A 23,762-nucleotide genomic window follows, 5' to 3' on the forward strand; every position below is an offset into this window, starting at 1 on the left:
ATTAATGAATTAATAATGATCGACAAGATTGTGGGATGAGAGGGCTATTTTTTCTTATGAGAGGGAAACAGGACACACTTCTGCGTGATGCTCGGACCCATTAAACAACAGGGCACCTGTGCATGCCGTGGCTCTGAACAGATGGAGGAAGAGCCTAGGAGCTGCCTCTGCAGAGAACCATGAGCCCCAAAGGGGCACTGCTGTGGGGGAGGGGGTGCACCTGTGTCCTGGTAGTGCCAGCCGCCCGCGTAGAACTCCTCCAGCAAGGCCGGGGGCCGCCAGGTCTGCAGAAGGAGGTCCACCTGGTGCTGGCGCCGCCAGCTGAGGGACTGGCACAGCATTGCCCGGGCCTTGTCCAGGTGGAAGTCACGGGCACGCAGGAAACGCAGGATATGCTCGTCCTTGGGAATCTGGGGGGGACAGGCCCAGGTCGGTGGGGGGGGTGCTCAGCCTTGGAGGATGACTCTCCCCTGCATTCGAAAAGCCCTGCCCAGGGAGGACCCCCACACCCTCGACCCCATGCAGATGGCCCAGGAATGGACCGAGAGCTCAGGTCACCCCCAAATGATCCTCCCCACCTCGTGCCAGGAAATGTGATTCTTAGCTTTTGGGGGGACCCTGTCTTTCCTCCCCCCACCCCCTAGCTAGTCATAGTTTTGTTTGTTTATTTATTTATTTATTTTGGCCACCAGGGCTGCACCCCTGAATAGTTTTCCTCCTGTTAGTTTCAAGACAGAAAGGGGCAGGCCAGGAGTTGCCAAGGAGATAGCATGATGGTTCTGCAAAAGACTCTCCTGCCTTGGGCTTTGAGGTCCCAGGTTCAATCCCCAGCACCACTGTAAGCCAGAACTGAGCAGTGCTCTGGTTAAAACAAAACAGACAACCAAAACAAACACAGAGAGAGAGAGAAAGGAGAGGGTGGGAGGGAAAAGAGAGAAAGAGAGACAATAGAAGATACCACAGCACTGCTCCACAGTTCATGGAGCTTCTCCCAGCACCAGGCAGTGTGTTTCCGTGTCGTGACAGAGACTCAAACCCAGGTCCTCACACATGGCGGAGTGTGCACTCTACCTGCTGAGCTATCTCCCAGTCTCTAATTGATTTTTTGAGCAGAGCAATACTGAAGGTGCCAGGAATTTGGTCCTCTGCAAGTCTTGTGTACAACCATTATGCTATCTCCCCAGTCCCAGCACTGGCTTTGGCTGGCATCTCTGGTCACAGCACCCACCCGGTCAAAGGTGGACACGTTCCGTGCCAGGCGTAACAGGCCCATCGCACGCACCTTTCCCTTGTGGGTCTCCTGCAGCCAGAGACGCAGCTGTACCAAGCAGCTCTCCTGCAGGGGTGTGAGATGGCCCAGGCACCTCTCGATGTACTCTGCATCCAGCTTGTCTGCGGGGGTGGGGGGGGGGAGGGTCAGGATAGGAGGAAGATGCCCCTTCCCGAGTGTCAGGCCCCGATCACACTTTCACCCCAACTGCCTCATGGGCTCCCAGTCTTTCTGCCTGGCTTTCTCTTCCTTTATGTTTTATGTGGCCCCAGGGTACCGTGCATGCTCAGTACCATCACCCAGGCCACTTCTTTCTGTCACTATCTCACAGCATAGCACCCCTCTGCCACCCATGGAGCTGTCTTGAGGCCAGTCGTGGTGCTCCCGGGTGGTGCCAGGGCTCACACCTAAAGCCTTGTCCATAGTAAAGCATGAGCTCCACCAGGTGAGCTATCTCTGTGTGCCACTCCCCCCTTAAGTTTATTTATTCAGGCCTGGGAGGTGGTTCAGTGGATAACATGCTAGACTCTCGAGTCCCAAGTTCAATTCCCAGGATCAGACGTGCCACAGTGATGCTCTGGTACCCTTTCTCCTCCTCTCTCATAAATATGTAAATAAATAAATCTTTTCTTGAAAGAGTTAAAAGTGATTTATTTGGGGTCAGGCGGTGGTGCACCAGTTAGAGTATGGAAATTACCATGGCTGGGCCCCATCTGCAGAGAGGAAGCTTCATGAGTGGTGAAGCAGGGCTGCAGGGGTCTCTCTGTCTTTCCCCCTCCCCTCTCAATTTCTCTTTTTCATCTTTTTTTAAAATAATTATTATTTATTATTAGATACAGAAAGAAATTGAGATGGACGGGGAAGGTAGCGAGGGAAAGAGACAGACACCTGCAGCACGGCTTCACCACTCACAAAGCTTTCCCCGTGCGGGTGGGGACCAGGGGCTTGAACCTGGGTCCTTGCTCACTATAATGTGTGTGCTTAACCAAGTGCACCACCGCGTGGCCTCCTCAATTTCTCTTTATCAAAAAGGGGGGAGGATAATGGCTACTAGGAGCCATTCACTGAGTCCCAGAGATAATCCTGGGGGCAATTTTTTTAAATCATTTATTTTATGAGAGGGAGAGACAGAAGCCAGAACACAGCTCGAGCACCCATGGTGCTAAGATTAGAACCTGGGGACACACACACACACACACACACACACACACGTCCTGTGCTCTATCTGCTGAACCACCTCCCAGCCATGCCTTTCTCTGCTCTTTCGTTGTACTGCATCCAGCTTGTCCGCAGGGGGCTTCAGACAGAGAGCTTCTGAAAACATAAGTCTCAGGAAGCCTGGATTTCACCATGGTGAGTGACTTCTCCCCCTTTGAACCCCAGAAGGGAAGACAATTCCCTCCAAAGCAGCCCCAGACCCTGGTGATTACTGACAACACAAGCTCATGTTTGCCGCCTGGTCTCAAGAGTGTCCTCCCAGCCCCCAAGAGGTCTGTACCCACCAGACCAAGAGCCAGCGGGTGAAGGCAGCTTGTGCAGAATAAAGGGGGTCAGAGACAAGCCCCACTTCCTCTGACCACACCCCCTGTGGGTAGACAGAGCCCTGACCCCAAAATGCCTGGGTCAGCCTCACTCTTCAACCCCACTTCTGCAAGGGCTATTTTGAGACACGGTGTGGCAGTGAAAGAATGGCCCCAGGCTGCCACTGCTGTCTGAGAGGCCGTGGGCACCTCGGGGCATTGGGGATGTTCTGCAGAGCACACCCTGTGGGCATGACTGTCCCAGGTGCAGATGGCAGGGAGACAGCCAATGCAGAACTTGCGGTGGCAGGCAGGAGGGTGGCTTGGCGTCCAGACTCCAGAACACTGCAGAGCAGACAGGATCAGCTGTGCAGGGTGGGGAGAGACCAGGTCCTCCCAGTCGTGGCACAGGGCTTGGTGCTGAGATGGGTCAGGGCTGAGCCTCACACAGACCACTGCCAGTGCCACCCAGACCAGAGCGCAGAGGCCTGTGTACAGGGGCCAGAATGGGGCTGGGGCTCAGGAGGCCACACTGTCAGGAGTGGTCTGCAAACACACTGCACACCTGAGAGCCTACAAGTCTCAGGTTCCATCCCAGGCACCAGCACATGCCGGAGCTGAGCAGTGAACTGGCATCTCGCTCTCATTCTGTCCCTTTTATAAAAATAAAATGAACAGAGAGTTGGGTGGTAGTGCAGCGGGTTAAATGTACATGGCATGAAGCACAAGGACCGGCTTAAGGATCCTGGTTCGAGCCCCCAGATCCCCACCTGCAGGGGAGTCACTTCACAGGCGGTGAAGCAGGTCTGCAGGTATCTTTCTCTCCCCCTCTCTGTCTTCCCCTCCTCTCTCCATTTCTCTCTGTCCTATCTAACAACAATAATGTCAATAACAACAACAATAATAACTACAACAACAGTTTAAAAAAAAACAAGGGCAACAAAAGGGAAAATTTAAAAAATGTTTTAAATGAATACAAAAGCATAACGACAGGGGGTAGGGTGCACCCGGCTAAGCGCGCAAGGACCCAGATTTCCCCACTTGCAGTGGGGAAGCTTCACAGGCAGTGGAGCTGGGCTACAGATGTCTCTCTGTCTCTCTCCCCATCCTCTCTCAATTTCTTTCTGTCCTATCAAATAAAATAAATATAAGTGGAAAAAAATTATGGCAGGGTCAGAACCTTGCGCACTCAGGATTCCACTGCCCTAAGCTGACTTTTCCCTTCTTTACACTTCAGATAGATGGAGACAGAGGGAGAGAAAGTGAGAGAGACACCTGCACTGCTTCACTATCCATGGGCTTCCCCTGGTGCCACGATGTTCCCATGTGGTTTCAGGGCTTGAACCCAGAGCTTAGCACATGGTAAGAATGCACTCTTTTGGGAAAAGACCTCCCAGCCTATTAATTTTTTTTAATTGAGAAAAAAATGTTAAGGGGCCATGCAGTGGTGCAGCAGGTTAAGCACACATAGCACTAAGTGCAAGGTCCCATACAAGGACCCCAGTTCGAGCCCCCGGCTCCCCACCTGCAGGTAGGTCTCTTCACAAGTGGTGAAGCAAGTCTGCAGGTGTCTGTCTTTCTCTCCCCTCTCTGTCCCCCCTCCTCTCTCAATTTCTCTCTGTCCTATTCAATGAAATGGAAAAGATGGCCACCAAGAGCTGCAGGTTTGTAGTGTTGGCACCGAGCCCCAATGATAGCCCTGGAAAAAAAAAAGTCATAGTTAACTACATTATAAAATATCTCAAAGTGCTATAAAACACAAAGGCTTCAAGGAGCTGGTACCAACAGTAGCACAACAGACTTGCATGCCTGAGGCTCCAGAGGCCCCAAGTTCAACCCCAAGCATCACCTTAACCTGGAGCTGAGCAGTGCTTTTGGTTACAAAAAAAAAAAAAAAAAAAATGAAGACAACTTCAAGCAACATTAACGAGAAAAAGCAAACAGCATCTGCTCTAGGCAGGTTCTGTACATCCTCCATGAATGTGTGTGTGTGTGTGTGTGTGTGTGTGTGTGTGTGTGTGTGTGTGTGTGTGTGGTCTGTATATGTATGCGTGTATGTGCATGTCTGTGTATGTGTATGTGCATGTCTGTGTGGTCTCTGTGCATGTGTGTGGTCTGTATGTATATGTGTGTATGTGTGTATGCATGTGCATGTGTGTGGTCTCTGTGTGTGCATGTGTGTGTGGTCTGTATGTGTATGTGTGTATGTGCATGTGTGTGTGGTCTGTGTGTGTGCATGTGTGTGTGTGGTCTCTGTGTGTATGTATGTGGTCTGTGTGTGTGTGTGGTCTGTGTGTGTGTGTGCATGTGTGTGTGGTCTGTGTGTGTATGTGCATGTGCGTGTGTGTGTGCGTGTGTGTGTGTCTGTGTGTGTGTCTGCATTGCATGCACGTGTGTCCCTATGCGGGGTGTGTGTGTGTATGTGTGTGGTCTCTGTGTGTGTGTGTGGTCTGTGTGTGTCTGTGCATGTGTGTGTGTGTGCATATCTTGTACAGGGATGTGTCTCTCTGGCCTCAGGAAATGTGGACACAGCTCCTGTCACCACTGCAGAGAAGGAAACTGTTCGCTACTTAACACGTTCCAAGTAGTTTGAGTGCTTTTGCGGCCATGATCAGGCATTACTCCCCTCATTTAAAATAGCAACTCGTTTAAAATAGGGCTGGGAACACAGCATAAGCGTTCTTCAAAAGACTTTCATGCCTGAGGCTCCGAAGGTCCTAGGCTCAATCCCCGGCACCACCATAAGCCAGAGATGAGCCGGGCTCTGGTGAAAAAAATAATAAAAATAGAAATAAAATAAAATAAAATAAAATAAAATAGCAGCATGAGCAGAGAAAGGGGGAGCCTGGAGGTGTCTGATCAGGTCAGTGCCTGGTCTAGAAATAACTTCATTCTGACTCTGGGGCTGGAAGGAGAAAGTAAGGAAAGGGAGGACCCAGCCCCATCTCACCAGTGGCTGCTGTGGCCTGGACCTACCATCGGGGCCGAGGATGGCCTCTGGCACAGGGCCGGGGTTGCTGCTGTGCCCCATAGCATCCGGGGCACCGTGGGCCCCGGGCTCAGTCAGGGAACGGGCACCCTCCTTGCAGGCCGGGCTGGGCGTCCAGCGGGGCATGTGCGAGATGCCCTGGGAGAGGAGTTCGCTCAGGTAATGCTCGATCACTTCCTTCCCCTGGAAAGCAGGGAGCAGTGTGGGATCACAGGGTGTTCGGCTGGGGTGAGCAGCCTGGGGGTCCCCCAGCTCCAGCCCCAACACCCAGCCCAGGACACTCAAAGAATGTAAACAGAGAGGCGCTGTGGGTTCTATGTCCAGTGGGGTTTCCTAGACAAACAGCCTCCCAAACAGATTCCATGCCCACCCCACACTGGGTAAAACATTGTCCTGTCACACTCAGGGGTTTGCTGGACTGGTTGGCAACAACTGTCCCCAGGGGTAGAGCCGCAGACTGTCCCATCTGAGTCCAGACTTCACCGCTCAGGCCACAGGCTCAGGAGCAGGGGGGCAGTGACTCCTATGCCCCCAGCTGCCATGTCCATCCTGAGAATATCTAAGGTCCCTCCCCCATGTCCCTTGTTTGTCAGGTGCTCAGACCCACATGCCCCCTTTCCCCCCTGCTCCGGTACCCCCAAGCCCCTCACCCTCTTGATGTTGGCTGTGTACTGCTTCATGGCTATCTTCTCCAGGGCATTTTCAAAGCCAAAGAAGGACCGGACATCGAGCGAGGCGGACTGCTCAAAGCATGTCCAGTCTTCATTCTCAGGGTGGACCTGAAGGCCAGGAGAGTAGGGCATGGACTCAGGAGGGGCCGAAGTGCCACCCCCTCCCCAGGCTCTGCTGGTCCCCTAGGCTGGCCAGAGCGGAGAACATAGCAAAGTCTCAAGTGTTGGCAGAGTGGATGGGAGAGTACAGGCCTTGCACAGGGCGGCCCACGTGAGCCCTGAATCACCTATGACACCAAAAACAAAGCGGCCCCTCTGGTCTCTCTCGTGAAAAAATGCAGATCAAGCGGCCCAGGCACAGTGGCTAGAGCACTGGACTCTCAAGCATGAGATCCTAAGTCTGATGCCACCATGAGACTCTGGAAAGCTCTCATGCCAAAAATTCTAAACACTATAGTTTTATTTATTTATTTATTGCCATCCGGATTACCACTGGGGCTCCCTGTCTGCACAACAAATCCACAGCTACCAATGGCCATTTTTTCCTTTTTTGCTAGAACTGAGAGAAATTGAAAGGGGGAAAGGGAGACACAGAGGGAGAGAAGAAGAAAGACACTTGCAGCGCTGCTTCACTGCTCGTGAAGCTTTCCCCCTGCAGATGCAGACTGGGGACTTGAACTCAGGTCCTTGCACATGATAACATGTGTGTTCGATCAGATGTGCCACTGCCCAGCCCCTAATCTTAATTTTTTTAATAGTTATCTAACAAAATTAAGTGTTAAAGAATAAAGGGCCTTCTCACTAGGGGCCAGAAGAGGGTTGATATCTGTGTTTCTGACCCCCAAGAATCATATGTGTATGAAACCATGAAAGATAGCTCACAGGTAGAGCCCACATGTTAGTGTGCACTGGGACCTGGGTTCAAGCCCCTGGTACCACCATGGGAGCACCATACATAAGGGGAAGGTTCACAAGTTGTAGGATAGTGCATCTCTCTCTCACTCTCTCTCTCTCTGTTCCCCTCTACCTGTGATTGAAAAAGGGGGCCAATTCCATGATTATCAGTGGAATTAAGTAGGCATGATGCTCTATTTTCAAAGCCCCAGTGCAAATATATATATAGTATTATCATGACTATACATAGATGCATATATGTTTTGTATTTATCTATATCATTCTATACAAACGAAACACAGATTAGCAACTAGTTGGAGTTTGATGTCCCCATAACAGCTGAGGACTAGAGCTGTTTATCTGAACTGCAGACGCCAGCCCCCAAGGTCAGGCTTGGGGGAGCTCAGGCCCCGGCACCCAGAGCGGGACTGACCGGTCTACCCAGAGCGGCTCACCGAGTAGCTGCAGTTCTCCTTGACCACCACGCGGCTGGCGAAGGTCTCATTGTGGGCTTCGATTAGCAGCGTCCGCTCCCTCCAGTTCAGCACGTTTCTCTGCACAAACACCACGTGCTCCACACCAGCAATCTGAGGAAACCAACCGTGGGTGGGAGCTGCAGGACCCAGTGGGGCTAGGGGGCCCCCAAGACCTCCCTCTGCACCGCCGCACAGGCCAGGCCCAGATCCCTGGAACACAGGGCCCTGAGCCCCCACACCACAGCCGACCCCCAGACCCCACCCCCTACACAGACACAACACATACACCATCCCCAGACCCCAGGAACCCCGGTGCCCCACCCCATCACCAGCCCACCAGAAGCCCAGACTCCACCCCTCATATACACAGGCTCCCAGGTACCCAGCTCCTGCATCCCTTCTCACCCCACCAGAACCCCAAATTCCACCCCATATATACACACACGAATGGCCTAGAGTCCTGCTCCCCTCAGGCCCCAGACACCACCTCCCATATTCACCCCCACATCCACACCACCACCACCAGTCACCATCCAGAAACCCAACCCTTAAACCACAGACCACAGGAGTTGGGTTTGGCGTCTACAATCAGCCCCCCTCCCAACTCCCAGGTTCTGCACACACACCCCTCAATATACACATTCCAGAGCCAGACCACAGACCCTAGGTGCCCCACCCAGACACCCAGGCCCACAAGGGGCTGTAAGTGCTCCACCATCAGTCCCGGGACCCTCGGGTCCTGCCCTGCACCTCCCATGCACACACACCCCAGATCTGGACACCCCACGTGCCCCATCCCAGATCCCTAACCCCACCTCCCTCTCAGACCCTTGGAACCCCAGTCCCTGCCCCTGCTCCCCTCCCTCTGCTCCTGGACCCGCACCCACAGACAGAGTCCCCTTCCAGCCACCAGCACACACAGGCCTCACCCAGGGGTGCACCTGCCCCCCCCTATGCCTGCACCCACCTTGCGCAGCAGCCGCGGGGCCTCCACACGCAGCCGGCAGCTCCGCTCCACCACGTGCACAGCTCCGTCCGCGCTGCGGGATTCGTGCAGTACCTCGCTGCCCAGAAAGACCGGGATCTGCGGGCAGGTGGGGAACCGCCTCTCGTAGGCCTGCGTGCAGGCAGGGGCGTGGTGAGTATCGGCCAGGGCTGAGCTCCCCCAGGGCGGGCTGCACGGCTGCTGACAGACATCCCCACTGCTGCGCCCAGCAAGGACAGCTTCCCACATTTTTGTTTCTGTCAATTTCTCCCTTAAGTTCAGAGAACACTTGTTTTATATATCTGGGTCCACTTAAATTTGGAGCATATATATTTCTTTTTTAATAATATTTATTTATTCCCTTTTGTTGCCCTTGTTGTTTTATTGTCGTAGATGCTATTGTTGTTGTTGTTGTTGGATAAGACAGAGAGAAATGGAGAGGGGAGGGGAAGGCAGAGAGGGGTAGAGAAAGATAGACACCTGCAGACCTGCTTCAACCGCCTGTGAAGCGACTCCCCTGCAGGTGGGGAGCCAGGGACTGGAACCAGGATCCTTATGCTGGTCCTTGTGCTTTATGCCACGTGTGCTTAACTCGCTGCGCTACCGCCCCAATGATAGAGCACACACACACACACACACACACACACACACACACACACACACACACACACATATATATATATATATATATATATATATATATATATATATATATAATGGTTCTTGTTGGATAACTTTGACCATTATGTAATGTCCCTCTCTATTTACTTTTTCTTAAATATACTTTTTTATTACCTTTATTTATTGGATAGAGACAGCCAGAAATCGAGAGAGAAGGGGAAGATAGGGAGAGAGACAGAGAGACCTGCAAACCCACTTGACCACTTATGAAGTTTTCCCCCTGAAGGTGGGAACCAGGGGCTTGAACCTTGGTCCTTGTGCACTGTAACATGTGTGCTCAATCACGTGTGCCACCATCACCCCCCCTTTTTTTTTCTTATTGTCCCCAGGTTCATTGCTGGGACTCAGTGCCAACACTACAAATCCACTGCTCCTAGGGGCTATTTTTTCCTTTTTTTTTTTCTCTCTCTCTCTCTCTTTTCTTTCTATTTTCTTTTTGAAAGGACAGAGAGAAATTGAGAGGGGGAGGGGAGATTTAAAAAAAGAAAGAGAAGGACAGACACCTGCAGACCTGCTTCACCGCTAGTGAAGTCTCCCCTCTACAGGTGTCTTGAACCCAGATCCTTGCACACAGTAATGTGTGTGCTTAACCATGTGTGCCACCGCCTGACCCCCCATTTACTTTCTTTACCTACAAGTGTATTTTATCTGAGAACAGAACTGCTGTTCATGTCCTTTTCTCTGCATTATTGGCTTGGAACATCTTGCTCCATCTTCTCACATTAAGCTTCTGTTTATCTTTTCTTTGAATGTGTGTTTCCTGGAGACATATAGTAGGTGGGTTGTGTTCTTGAATCCACTTAGTTGCTCTGAGTCTTTTGATGGGTGGGTTTAGGCCATTCACACTTACGGTGATTACTGATGTACATGGTTTACTTACATTCATTCTTTTTTATTTTTATTTACTTATTTATTTGCCTCCAGAGTTATCACTGGAGCTCAGTGCCGGCACTACAAATACACTGCTCCTGGTGGCACTTTTTTTTCCATTTTATTGAACAAGACAGAGAGAAATTGAAAGAGGAGGGAGAGGTTGAGAGGGAGAGAGAGAGAAAGATAGACACCTGCAGACCTGCTTCACCGCTTGTGAAATGACCTCCCCCTCCCACCCACCCACCCACCCCGCAGGCCTGGTTTCTGTTTGAAGGTTGTTGATTCTTTTCCCGTGTGTTTCTGTTATTTTGTGTGCGTCAGTTTCTGTGGTGGTTTTCTCAGTGATTTTTTACTTGTATTTTCTGTTGCCCTCTGTTCCTTCTTTTCCACTTTTTTGTATATTTTTAAATATTTGTTTATTTGACTTTATGAGAGAGACCAGAATACAGCTCTGGCATGTGGTGGTGCAGGGAACTCAACTTGCCCAGTGGTGCAATGGAGAAAGTTCTGGGCCTACAATCATGAGGTCCTGGGTTCAATGCATGGCATTGCATATGCCAGAGTGATGCACTGGTTCTCTCTATATATGTCCCCCCCCCATTCATCAATAAGAACTTTAAAAACAGAGAGGGGGCGGGGGGCAGGCGGTAGTGCAACGGGTTAAGTGCACGTGGCACAGAGCACAAGGACCACAGAGCATAAGGATCCTGGTTTGAACCCCCAGCTCTCCACCTGAAGGGGGAGCGCTTCATAAGTGGTGAAGCAGGTCTGCAGGTGTCTGTCTTTCTCTCCCTGTCTCCCCCTCCTCTCTCAATTTCTCTCTGTCTTATGCAACAACAACATCAATGGCAACAATTAACAACAAAGGCAACAAAATGGGGAAAAAATGGCTTCCAGGACCAGTGGATTCCTAGTGTAGGCACTGAGCCCCAGCAATAACCCTGGAGGCAAAAAGGGAAAAAATGTATATATATATATAACAGAGCAGGGGTAAATAGCATAATGGTTATGCAAAGGGATTCTCATGTTTGAGGCTCTGAAGTCCCTCCCCTTCACCACTATAAGCCAGAGCCGATTAGTGCTTTGGTAAAAAAAAAATACAATAAAAACTTTAAACACAAAAGGAGTGGCTAGCTCACCTATTAGGCAGGGCATGGGGTTTTCCATGTGCACTGTCCAGATTTAAGTCCACAGCTCACCACATGGGGCACAACAGCACTGGGGAGGCCTTGTGCAGTCTCTCCCTTCCTGTCTGGAAAAGCCAGCTTGGGAACCACAGATGGTGCACCCAGGAGAGCACACAAGTTTAAGAATCCAGGGGGTACAAGCCCCTGGTCCTCACCTGCAGAGAGAAGCTTCTCAGGCAGAGCTGCTTCAGGCATTGCTCCTTTGCAGACTTTCCCAGTGTATTTTAAAGGAGGCTTTTTTTTTTTTTTAGGGGAACATTGTCAATAAAATCCAACACTAGTGAGGTTAGGTAGCATAATGGTTCAGCAAAGAGACTCTCATCCCTGAGGCTCCAATGTCCCAGGTTCAATGCCCCACACCACTATAAACCAGAGCTGATCAATGCTCTGGCAAAAAATAAATAAATAAGAATAAAAGCCAACACCATTCGTGATCAAAAACAGCAAAAGAGGACAAAAGGGAAGGAACTGGTCACCCTGACAAGGGAACACACAAAAACGCATGCCGCACGGAGGCTGCCCCCCTAAGATCAGGGGTACCCTGCCACTGAGAGCCAGTACTGTGTTGGGGGCTAGCACCGGGGCATTTGGGTGAGAAAAGGCAGGGAGAGTAGAAGGTTCCGGAAGTGCGGGGGGGGGGGGGGGTCAGGGCCTGCAGGCGCTGGTGGCATTTGTAGCTGACAGTGTTCAAGCAGGTCTGCTCTGAGCGCCTGTCACAGCCCACGTGTCCCGGCTCGGGATCAAAGCAAGCTCCAAAAATAGTACGGGGCTTCTGAGGACACACACCTCCTCCCCACATCCCCTCCCCCATGGGGAGGCGGGGAGACAGCACCCACCCAGCTCAGATGGGTGAAGGGGAGTAGGGTGAGGAAGAAACAGAAGCAGGCCTCGGGTGGGTTGCCCTTGGAGGTCAATCCAGACCTCCAAGGCCAGCCCAACCTCTGCCAGGATGGGCAGAGATGCCCACACCCGGTATGTGTGTGTAGCTGAGTCTTTGCTCGAGCTCAGTGTCAGACTAAGGAGCCCTGTGTAGGGAGAGATTTCACCATGGGGCCCTGAGTCTGGGCTCTAAGGGAGGCCCCCTGAGCCCCCTTTCTGAGGAAGGCAACTATTATTATTATTATTATTATTATTATTATTATTATTATTTTGGCTCCAGGATTATCACTGGGGCTCAGTGCCTGCACTATGAATCCACTGCTCCTGGTGGCCATTTTTTCCATTTTATTGGACAGGACAGAGAGAAATTGAGACAGGAGGGGGAGATAGAGAGGGAGAAAGAGAGACACCTGCAGACCTGCTTCACCACTTGTGAATCAACACCCCCACAAGTGGGGAACTGGGGGCTCGAACCCAGGTCCTTGCATTTAGTACTATATGCTCTTAACCAGGTGTGAGGAAGGTAATTCTTCACCCAGAAGGGAGCAGCACAGCTCAGATGAGGGAGCCTCAGGGTGCAGGGATGGCATGGGAGAGGGGCATTCTGCCTAATTCTGACCAGGCCTCACCTCTTCTCACCCGAGAGCAAGTCCTTCCTTCCTCTCAGCCTGTTTTGCCATCTGGAAAGTGGGTACACCTCCAGATTGTCTCCCCCAAATAAAACTGTTTCATGAAATGCCGAAGCTCCAGATTCCAGCTCCATTTCCATAATGGGCAAAGGGATACAGGCATTGGGAAGGGGGGCAAGGATTGAACCCTCAACCTCCTATGTGCAAGGCCTGCTCTCTACTGCCTGACAGATGGAGGGGGTGGCTGGGGGTGACTCAGTGCTAGAGCACAGGACTTGCATATGTAAGGTTCCAAGTTTGACCCTCCGCACTGAATGTGCCAGAGTGATATTCTGGTTCTCTCTCTCCCTCATGACATAAATAGAGCTTTAAACTAAATAATTAATGGAAAGAAGAAGGAGAGAATTGGTCAGGCCCAGTTTGAGTCTCTGCCACTTGTTTCCGGGTGACCTTGAGTCAGTGTCTGGCCCTCTCTGAGCCTCCATCTCCTCATCCATGAGACAGGACAGTAGTCAGGATGCTTCCAGAGCAGCGGACCCTCGGGAAGCCTAGACTCTGCTCTTGTATGAGTTCTTCCACGTCACGCTCTGAATCAGGAAATCTGAGCCCAGAGAAGCCAAGTAACTCACCCTAGGACACACAGTGCAAAAAAAAAAAAAAAAAAAAAAAACCCGGCAACCTTGGATTTGAATCTGGGCTTGGCCAGGTGCCCACTCCCTCTGGCATCTCTCACCCAGCAGCCAGGGTCTGTGTGGCCCTGACTTTGCCTTTCTCCACCCCCAGCCCTTCAACTCCTGCCAGAGCTTTTGATCAGCCGCATTTCCTCTGCTCCTCATCCTCCCCCCTTCCCAGCTCAAGGCAAGCTCCCGCTCCAGGCAGGCCCAGATGCCAGGCTTGCTGCTTCTAGAACACAACCTCCTAAAAAGAGAAAACCCTGACCTCCAAAAAGCCTCAGAATGTGACTGTATTTGAAAACAGGGTCGTTGCAAATGTGATTTTTTAAAACACATATGTGGCACCAGGCAATGAACCTAGGACCTCTCACTGTGTCTCCTCATGGGTTTAGACACGTGTCTGTGCTGGTCCTTCTTCCTGGGACACGCTCCCCACCTTCTCCGCTGAGAGGCTGCCTCTCCTCGGCTGGCTTTGTTTGTTTGTTTGTTTGTCTGTCTGTCTGTCTGTCTTACTTTAAAAAGATGTATTTGTTAGAGCTGGGAGAGAGTGTGAAGCCCTGAGTTCAATCCCTGGCACCAGATGAAGGCACCATGAACAGCAAGGGGCTGCTTCAAAGATGGTGGAGCACTGCTATGGTGTCTCTCTTTCTCTCTCTCTTTCTCTCCATCCCTACCACCACCACCACCCCCTTTGTTTCACCTCCAGGGTTATCACTGGGGCTCAGTGTTGGCACTATGAATCCACTGCTCCTGGCAGCCACTTTTCTTTTCCATTTTGTTGGATAGGACAGAGTAATTGAGAGAGGAGGGGGAGACAGAGAGACGCCTGCAGACCTGCTTCTCTACTTGTGTCACATCCGCCCTGCAGGTAGGGAGATGGGAGCTTGAACCCGGATCCTTACGCGGGTCCTTACGGTTAGTCCTATGTGCACTTAGCTGGGTGCACCACCACCCACCGCCCCTCCCTCCACATGTCTCTAAATATACAGACGAAGCAATTGGGCCGTGGAAGCCACTCTGCATATCATGCATGTATGAGGCCCTCAATTCATTCCCTGGTGCCCCATTTAAAAAAGAGGGGAGGGACTTATTTATTTAATGAGAGAGAGAGAGAGACCAGAGCACCAATCTAGTGTATGCAGCACTGGGGATTGAACCTGGGACCTCCTGCATGCAAGCCCTGCACTCTACCTGCTGAGCCACCTCCCTGCTGCCTCTCTGACTTGCTAACTATTTCGTGGACAGAGCTCCTGGCACCTTCCAGTCACCACTGTTTGCACACCACCTTGTGTGCAGAAAGCAGCCTGGGGAGGGGAACGGAGGGCCATGGGCTCTCAGTGCATGCAGTCAAGTCGGGGAGCAGGCTTCACCAGGCCGACTTCCTGTGATAACGATTGTTAGAGGAGCCCCATCTGGAGCCCCAGGTAACGGGGTTGGGGTGCAGGAGGGAGGGGCTGGTCAGCAGCAGACCTGTGGTTGGGGAGGGCATCCCTCCTTCAGATACATACTGGCTACCAGCCCCCTCCAGACTGCCAGCCCCTGACATTGGGGGACCAGGAAACTCTGGGAGGCAGGGTCCTGAAATTAGGAGGTCACTCAGAGCCATTTCTGCCAAGTCAGGAGCCCTATTCTATGAAGAGTCCCTGGGGCTGGGGGGTGGGGGGATCTGGTCACTGACTGATGACACCAGTTTGTGCAGAATAGCAAAGCTCCTGGCTTGGTCTCCAGAATGCCCTGACTCACACCATTTGACAGAGGAGCAAGACGAGGTTCGGGAAGGCAGGAAAGTGACTTGCCCATGTGGTACAACCAGGAACAGAGGGCTGGGGGTGGGGAGCTGGGGTGCAGGTCACCTGGCCCAGACCCCACCCTGAGCAGCCCCGCGTTCCAAGTACTGGCTGTCACAGGTATCGGTGGGTAAGAAAGGCCTCACACCCAGGAATAGGTGCCCCTGTTGCTCCCAGGCCCTTCCCTGTGCAGGGCCTGACTCAGGTGACTCGCTATGTCTCCAAAGACATGTGCTGGCCCACCTGTCCTACCCAGGAAGTTTGAGCGGCTCCCTACAAAGCCCACACATGACCGACACCTCCCTGGGGGGGGAGCATGGGCTAATGGAGGCATCTGGTTATAGCTCTGCTGACCGCTGGCCAAACAGAGACACTCACAAGCCTGGCACCCGGGAGGGAGGTGGCCAGAGCCCCGGCCTGCCTGTGCAGACCTGCCTCTGAGGCCAGCAGAGAGCAAAGGAACCGTGAAACTCCACACCTGGCAAGTGTAGGTGTGGGGCCAGGGTTTCCTAGCTCCCTTGCCTGGGGAAGCCAGCCCCCAAAGCACAGACTGTCCAATCTGACCCTTAGGCAGGACTCTGACCTGACACTGAGTAATTGAGATGAATTTCACTACAGGGTGTCGGCTCACTAAAGCCCAATGTGGGAACAGAAGGGAAGCCTCTGGGACTCTAACCCTGCTAGCCTGGCCCTCCTGGAATTGAAGAGTTAAGGCCTACTATGGGACGGGGACCAGGTGGTGGTACACCCAATTAAACACACACAGTATGAATCACAAGGATCCGGGTTCGAGCCCCCACCCCCTACCTGCAGGGGGGATACTTCACAAGCAGGGAAGCAGGTCTGCAGGTGTCTTTCTCTCTTCTTCTTTGTCTCCCCCTCTTCTCTCTCTCTTTAATATTTAATTTATTTATTAATAAACAAAAGAGAGAAAGAACCAGACATCACTCTGGTACATGTGCTGCTGGGGATTGAACTCTGGACTTCATGTTGAGTGTCCAATGCCTTATACACTGCACCACCTCCTGGACCACTCCCCTCCTCTCTCAATTTCTCTGTCCTGTCCAATAAAATGGAAAAAATAGCCTCCAGGAGCAGTGAATTTGTAGTGTAGGCACTAAGTCCCAGCAACAACCCTGGAGGAAAAAAAAGAAAGAAAGAAGGAAAGGAAGAGAGGGGAGGAGAGGAGGGAAGGGGAGGGGAGGGGAGGAGGGAAGGGGAGGGGAGGAGAGGGGAGGAGAGGGGAGGAATCTGAAGAGTCAGGGTCTGGGAGCTGGAAGTTATGACTGTCCCTTCCATCCTGCACCTCAGCTGCTGAAGTGATAACTTTCAGCCCCCTCAGCAATGGGGTTTGCTCACCCCCAGCAGCCCCAGCACAGGGCTTAGCAGAAGGCCTGGCACAGTGGACGCCCAGTAGACAGCTGCATGGTGACTGTGGTAATTGAAGCCTTGCCTCTATTACCTGAGCCCTCAGGCTCTCAGCTCCCTCCCTCCTTCCTCTGTAAGGGGAGGAGGGAAAGCAGCTACCTTGGGGCTTGGGGGGGGGGGGGGGGCCTTTCTGCAAAGTGCTCAGAACTGTGCCTGGCACGTGGTTCCCTCAGCGGAAGCGTTTGTTCAATCAATTTAAATGCTAAAAAAGAACGGGATTCAATAAAGTACAGAAAAGCTATTTCTGCTAATCGTCTGACAGCTGCTCCCTTCCCCCTCCCTCCTTCCTGCCTGCCCTTCCTCATGCAAATTCAAGGAAGCTGGAACCCGAGATTGCTTCTCCCCCCACCCCCACAACCGTGACCGTGGGTGCAGGAAAAAAATCTCCAAAAACGCCCACCGATCCCTCTGTGGGCTGGACCTTGGGGCACGCACGGGCCATGGCTGTGTGACCGTCACCCAAGGAGCCCCTCTCTGGTCACACAGAGGAGCCCTCCTTCCTCCTGCAGTCCTGGGAGACACCAGGACAGAGGGCTATTGGTTCCCTACCCCCAACCCCAACCTTCCTCTTTAGATCTTTAGTCCACACAGCATAAAGTCTCTCCTTAGAATACGCAAGCTGTGTGGCCATCACCTGCCTGACTCCTCAGCACTTCATTTCCCCAAAGGGAAACCCGTCCACATCCTCACCAGCCCCTCCAGCCCCAGGGGACTGTGGACAAATCCCCCCCATTATAGAGAGTTCACACTCCTGCAGTGTGTGGCCTTGTGGGATGGCTGTTCTTCCCTCCAGTGCAGCATCTGTCAGCCCTTTGCTCCTTTCAGGGCTGAGTAACTAACCTGCCATCACGTGGAAACCCCCCCACAAACACACACACACACACACACACACTGCTGAGTGACCCCCGAGGCAGTCAGAGTTTGCTGACTGAGCCATCAGACTCCAGCAGTGTGGGGTCCTGCCAGGAGGAGAGGGGAGTGGGCCCAGCCAGAACCCAGGCACCACGGTCCAGAGGGCCAAGTTAAAGAACCAGGTGGACCAGAAAGCCTTGGTGATGAGGGCATCCTGGCCTGAGCCAGTGTGGGGGGCACAGAGACAGAGATGAGGGTCAGGGGCTGCTGGCCCACAAAAGGACAAGGTTGGGGAGAAGGACAGAGGACACGTGGGGTTGGGCACTGCCTCTCTGTTGACTGGGCAACCTTGACTTAGCCCTCTGGGGCTCAGTCTCCCCAAGAAAACAGAGGTGATGGGAGCTGGGGGGGTACCTTGGCAGTACAGTGGGTGCCTGCCCTGCACGAGGCCTGGATTTGATGCCCCCACACAGCCCCGTGGCACATAGAAGCACCAAGGACAAGGTAGCAGAACTCCATGGGGGGCTGGAAGGGGGATTTGGTGTCTCTCCATCTCTCTGCCTCTTCTTCCTTTTCTACTCCCCCTCTAACATTTATTTGTTTGTTTATTATTGGATAGAGATAGAGAGAAATTGAGAGAGGAAGGGGGAGATAAGGAGGGAGAGAGACAGTGGGACATCTGCAGCCCTGTTTCACCACTCGTGAAGCTTTTCCCCTGCAAGTGGGGAGCAGGGGCTTGAACCTGGGTCCTTACACACTGTGATGTGTGTGCTTAGTAGCCAGGTGTACCACCACCTGGCCTCTTCCCAGTGCCCCCCCCCATCTCTCTCAAAGCAGAGAAAGATAGGTCAAGAAGACAGCTCAGCAATGTCATACATGCTGGAGACCCCAGGTTCATTCTCCAGGAAAGGAGAAAGATAGAATAGGATGATGAGGTGCAGATAATGACCTATCGTATAAAGGTTTCTATAAAGACCAAAGGACACGGGCTGGGGAGATAACACAGCAGCTGTGCACAGGATTTGCATACGAGAGGTCCCAGAGACAGAGGGAGAAACAGCACCAACAACAGCCACCGCTGGATGGCTCTCTGATAACATTTTTTACAGATTTTTTTATTCCCTTTTGTTGCCCTTGTTTTTTTATTGTCTGAATTATTGTTGTTATTGATGTCATCGTTGTTGGATAGGACAGAGAGAAATGGAGAGAGGAGGGGAAGACAGAGAGGGGGCGAGAAAGACAGACACCTGCAGACCTGCTTCACCGCCTGTGAAGCGACTCCCCTGCAGGTGGGGAGCCGGGGGCTCGAACCGGGATCCTGACGCTGGTCCTTGAGCTTTGTGCCACGTGCACTTAACCCGCTGCGCTACCGCCCGACTCCCAACAACATTTTTAATTATTATTATTTATTTTAAAAGAAGAGGCAGGGAGATGTTTCCCTCACCAGAGTGCATACCATGTTCAAAGAGAGTCTCAAGTGCCTGGCCACCATATGGGAGCACCATGGTAAGGAGGAGCCACCCCCTCCTGCCTTTTCATGGGAAAAAAAATAGGGGGCTGGATGGTGGTGCACCTAGTAGAGCACATATGTTACAATAGACAAGGACCCAGGTTCAAGACCCTTGTCCCCACCTGCAGAAGAAAAGCTTTTCGAGTGGTGAAGCAGTGTTGTCTCTCTCTCTCTCTCTATCTACCTCTTCCCCCTTGATTTCTCTCTATCTCTACCCAGTGAATAATAAATAAAATAAAATAATAGATAAATTTTAATTTAAAAAATTAAATAATAATGAGAGCATTCTAGGAGCAGTGGAATAGTGCAGGCATGAAGCACCAACAAAGCCCAGGATGAAAAAAAAATCAGCCCAAGGAGACACTGTGTATTGGCAACAGCAGCATATCTTGGAATTTTTTAAATGGACCAGAGCAAAGCAACAGGACCTGGGATGTGTGTAAACAAATGCTGTTAGGAGTAGTCTTAGCAATCACCAAAAGGAAGGACTAACCCAAGTATTCTTTGACGGGAGTAAACTAAACATGGAATACTACTCAGCCATCAAAAGGAATACTACTCAGCCATCAAAAGGAATGGCACCAGGCCAGAAAGGCAGTTGAGCGGAAGAACATGTGCTTTGCATGCGCGAAGCCCCGAACTTGATTTTCAGCACCTCCTAAGAACCAGAAAAAAGAAGACAGAGAGCGTCACAGACAGCAAAGCAACGCTCTGTTCTCTCCGACAGTAAAAAGGGAGGCCTGAAGTGGGGGTGGGGCGGTAGCACAGCAGGTGAAGCGCACCTGGTGCGAAGCTCAAGGGCCCGCATAGGATCCCGGTTCGAGCCCCCGGCTCCCCACCTGCAGGGGAGTCGCTCCACAGGCGGTGAAGCAGGTCTGCAGGTGTCTGTCTTTCTCTCCTCCTCTCTGTCTTCCCTCCTTTCTCCATTTCTCTCTGTCCTATCCAACAACAACGACATCAATAACAACAACAATAACTACAACAATAATAAAACAAGGGCAACAAAAGGGAATAAATAAATATTTTAAAAAACAATGAAAGCAGGGGGCCAGCTGGTGGCCACTTGGTACAGCACTCACATTATCACGGACTCAAGCCCCTAGTCCCCCCATGAAGGAGGCAGGTTTCACAGACAGTGCTGCAAGGATCTCTTGTTTTCCCTGTCTCATCCACCCCCATTTTCTCTCCCTCTCACCCTCTGTTAAAAAAAAACAACAACAAAGAATGGTAGTGTCATATAGACATAGATCTCCAGTAATAGCACTTGTGGTAAAAAATAATAATAATAACAATAATAATAAAGAGAGGGCTACCTAAGAAGTGGCACAATGGATAAAGTGTTGGACTCTCAGGCATGAGGCCTTTAGTTCAATTCCCAGCACCACCTGTGCCAGAGTGACGCTCTAATTCTCTTTTCCCCTAAATAAGTAAATAAGATCTTGTTTTATTTTATTGTTTTTTTGCCACCAGGGTTATCACTGGGGCTCAGTGCCTGCAAAACTGTTGGTATGCTTCTAAATTCTGCTTCTAAGACCCCTTCTGTTACAGTGCTTGAGGCTGTGGTCTATTTACATCATCACTGTTTTACCTGGGTCCAGCCCTGCCTGCAGGGTGTTGGTTCAGTCCCCACTGGTTAGATGGAAGCTTTCTATGTTCTGTTCAAGCTCTTTTTTTTGCTCCGCCCCCTCTCCTAGTCATTTCCTTTCCCTTGTCACTTCCGGTGAAGAGATGCATAAAAGGCGATGAATCTGATTAATAAACGAGATACTGCTTCCCAGCTCAGCCATGAGTCCCTGGTCGTCTGTCTCCCGCCCACGAAGCTAGACCGGCAAATGGCGCCCTGAACAGGGACTGGCACAAAATAGTACCATGATTCCTGACAGTCATTTTTCCCCTTTTCTTTCTTTCTTTCTTTTTTTTAAATAGAAACAGATGAAAGGGGGGCAGGCGGTGGCACACCTGGTTGAGTGAACATAATACTAAGTGCAAGGACCCAGGTTGAAGCCCCTGGTCCCCACCTGCAGAGGGAAGCTTCATGAGTGGTGGAGCAGGGCTGCAGGTGTCTCTCTGTCTCTATTCCTCTCGTCTTCCCCTTCCTCTCAATTTCTGGCTGTCTCTACCCAATAAATAAATAAAGATAATAATAAAAAATTAAAAGAGACAGAGAGAAACAGACACACACACACAGAGAGAGGCAGAGAGACACCTGCAGCTTTGTTCTGCCACTCGTGAAGTTTCCCTCCTGAAGGTGGGAGCCAGGGACTTGAACCTGGTTCTTGCATAAGGTAATGGGTGCACTCTACCAGGTGAGCCACCGCCTGGTCCCCTAATAAATCAAAGTGAAAGGGTGGCAGGAGACCGCTCACACAGGTGAGCACACACTTGACTGTGTGAATGAGCTGGGGAAACCGTGCAGGGGGCAAGCGTCATGAGCAGTGGAGCAGTGCTGTGGTGTCTTTCCTCCATTCTTTGTCTCTTCCTCCTTGTCTCTTACCCCCATCTTAAAAGAATAATGGGGAGTCGCGCGGTGGCGCAGCGGGTTAAGCGCACTTGGTGCAAAGCGCAAGGACCAGCATAAGGATCCCGGTTTGAGCCCCCGGCTCCCCACCTGCAGGAGAGTCACTTCACAAGCAGTGAAGCAGGTCTGCAGGTGTCTGTCTTTCTCTCCCCCTCTCTGTCTTCCCCTCCTCTCTCCATTTCTCTCTGTCCTATGTAACGACGACATCAATAACAACAACAACAATAATTACAACAACAATAAAAAAAAGGGCAACAAAAGAGAAAATATATATAAAAAGAATAATGAACCACACTGGAGCAAAAACCATAGCAGCAGAATAAATTAGAAGAGGAAGTCCCTTTATAGGTAGCCACCGGGCCCTACCAGAAACTTAGCTGGTGTTTGACATCGCCTGGAATCTCTGTGTTTTGTTGGTAGTCAACGCTTCTCTGTCTCTACGCCTTGTTGCTCCCAGGGTCCCCAAGGCCCTCCCTCGGTCCCCCCAGGACACTACAGGCACCCAGCCAGTGTTTGCCCAGTGAAGGAAGGAGGGAGGGAGAAGTAGGTACAGCGAAAGCAGGTGGGGAAAGTGGAGCCGGGTCACCTCAGAAAGAAGAGGTGGCCCAGAACACACCCCCATGCTTATAGGAGCCAGCTTCTGGCTACCCCTGCAGGGGGTCAGAACACCCCCCCAGCCCCACTCCCTGCCCTGCATTGCTGTTCATTGCAGAGAGGTGGGAAGTTGAAGGTTCTGGAAGTGCCTACTACATCTGGATGACTGAGCACCAGCCCAGCTGGGTGCAGGGGAAGTAGGGAGGGGAACACAGTCAATGTGGCTTAGTTATTGTTCCTTCCTGTTCCCGTCCTCTCTGCCTGTTCACCCTCATGGGGTGCTGGAGACACGCTCCGCCCCCCACCCCAGCTGCCAGGATCAGTTGGGGCCCTGCTGGCTCAAGGACAGACAGGCGAGGAGGCAGCAGCGTGTCGTGGTGTGCCAGGCTCCCCACGGGAGGGACCGCTATTTCAGACACCCCAGTGTCTCTGGAAAGCTCTCAGCCTCCAGCATCCCAGGCCTCCCTCCCACCACGTCCCACCCCCCACCCCCAGAAGCTCCTTGGAACCCCTAGATCTGAGCACGGCCCGCCCCCTGCTCACAGCCTTCCAATGTCGTTGCTGGAGGGGTGGCGTGCTTCCTGCCTCCCTCCCACCCACAGGGGCCTGCCAAGTGACCCTTGGCCATAGCTGACTGGCACTAACCACTGAGCCAAGTGCACTGTGGGAGAGTGCAGTTCTGTCCTCTCAGGGCTTCACAGCTCTGCCTGTAAACTTGAGGGGCCCTTGCACACCAGCCTGGCAGCCCTTCTCGGAGCACCCACCTGCCCTCCCCCCACCCCAAATCATGTACATGGACCTGCCTGGCTCTCCTCACACCGCCCCCCTCGTGTTCACACTCACAGAGCAAGCAGGAAGGGCATGGCAGCAGAGTCAAAAGAAACACCCACTTTCTGGCCTGGGGAAGCAGTGTAGTGGTTCTGCAAAAAGACCTTCATGCCTGAGGCTCTGAGGTCCTGGGTTCAATCCCCAGTACCACTATCAGTTAGAGCTGAGCAGGGCTCTGGTGTCTTTCTTCTCTCTCCCTCTGTATCTATTTATGTATTTATTTATTTTTCTTCCAGGGTTATTGCTGGGGCTTGGCGGCAGCACTACAAATCCACCTGGTGGCCTCCTTCTCCTTCTCCTCCTCCTCCTCCTCCTCCTTCTCCTCCTCTTTCTCCTCCTCCTCCTCCTTCTCCTTCTTCTTTTCATTTTATTGGATAGGACAGAGAGAAATTGAGAGAGGAAGGGGAAATAGAGATGGAGAGAGAAAGATAGACACCTGCAGACCAGCTTCACCACTTGTGAAGCTTTCTCCCTGCAGTTGGGGAGTCGGGGGCTCAAACCTGGATCCTTGTACGGG

General features: G+C 51.9%; 1 protein-coding gene across 1 annotated transcript in view; it reads right to left on the minus strand.

Moving 5' to 3' along the window:
• The window catches only part of SEC14L5 (SEC14 like lipid binding 5), a 49,337-nt gene that overhangs the window by 15,200 nt on the left and 10,375 nt on the right, over positions 1–23,762 (minus strand). Inside the window, exons 3-8 of the mRNA XM_007522007.3 lie at positions 8,788–8,937; positions 7,800–7,931; positions 6,430–6,558; positions 5,767–5,962; positions 1,283–1,392; positions 221–410 (exon numbers count right to left, since the gene is read on the minus strand). Coding sequence (XP_007522069.1) covers positions 221–410; positions 1,283–1,392; positions 5,767–5,962; positions 6,430–6,558; positions 7,800–7,931; positions 8,788–8,937 — 907 coding nt within the window. The remainder of the gene's footprint in view (positions 1–220; positions 411–1,282; positions 1,393–5,766; positions 5,963–6,429; positions 6,559–7,799; positions 7,932–8,787; positions 8,938–23,762) is intronic.

Source organism: Erinaceus europaeus, chromosome 15, assembly GCF_950295315.1.
Source record: "Erinaceus europaeus chromosome 15, mEriEur2.1, whole genome shotgun sequence".
NCBI classification, from domain to species: domain Eukaryota; kingdom Metazoa; phylum Chordata; class Mammalia; order Eulipotyphla; family Erinaceidae; genus Erinaceus; species Erinaceus europaeus.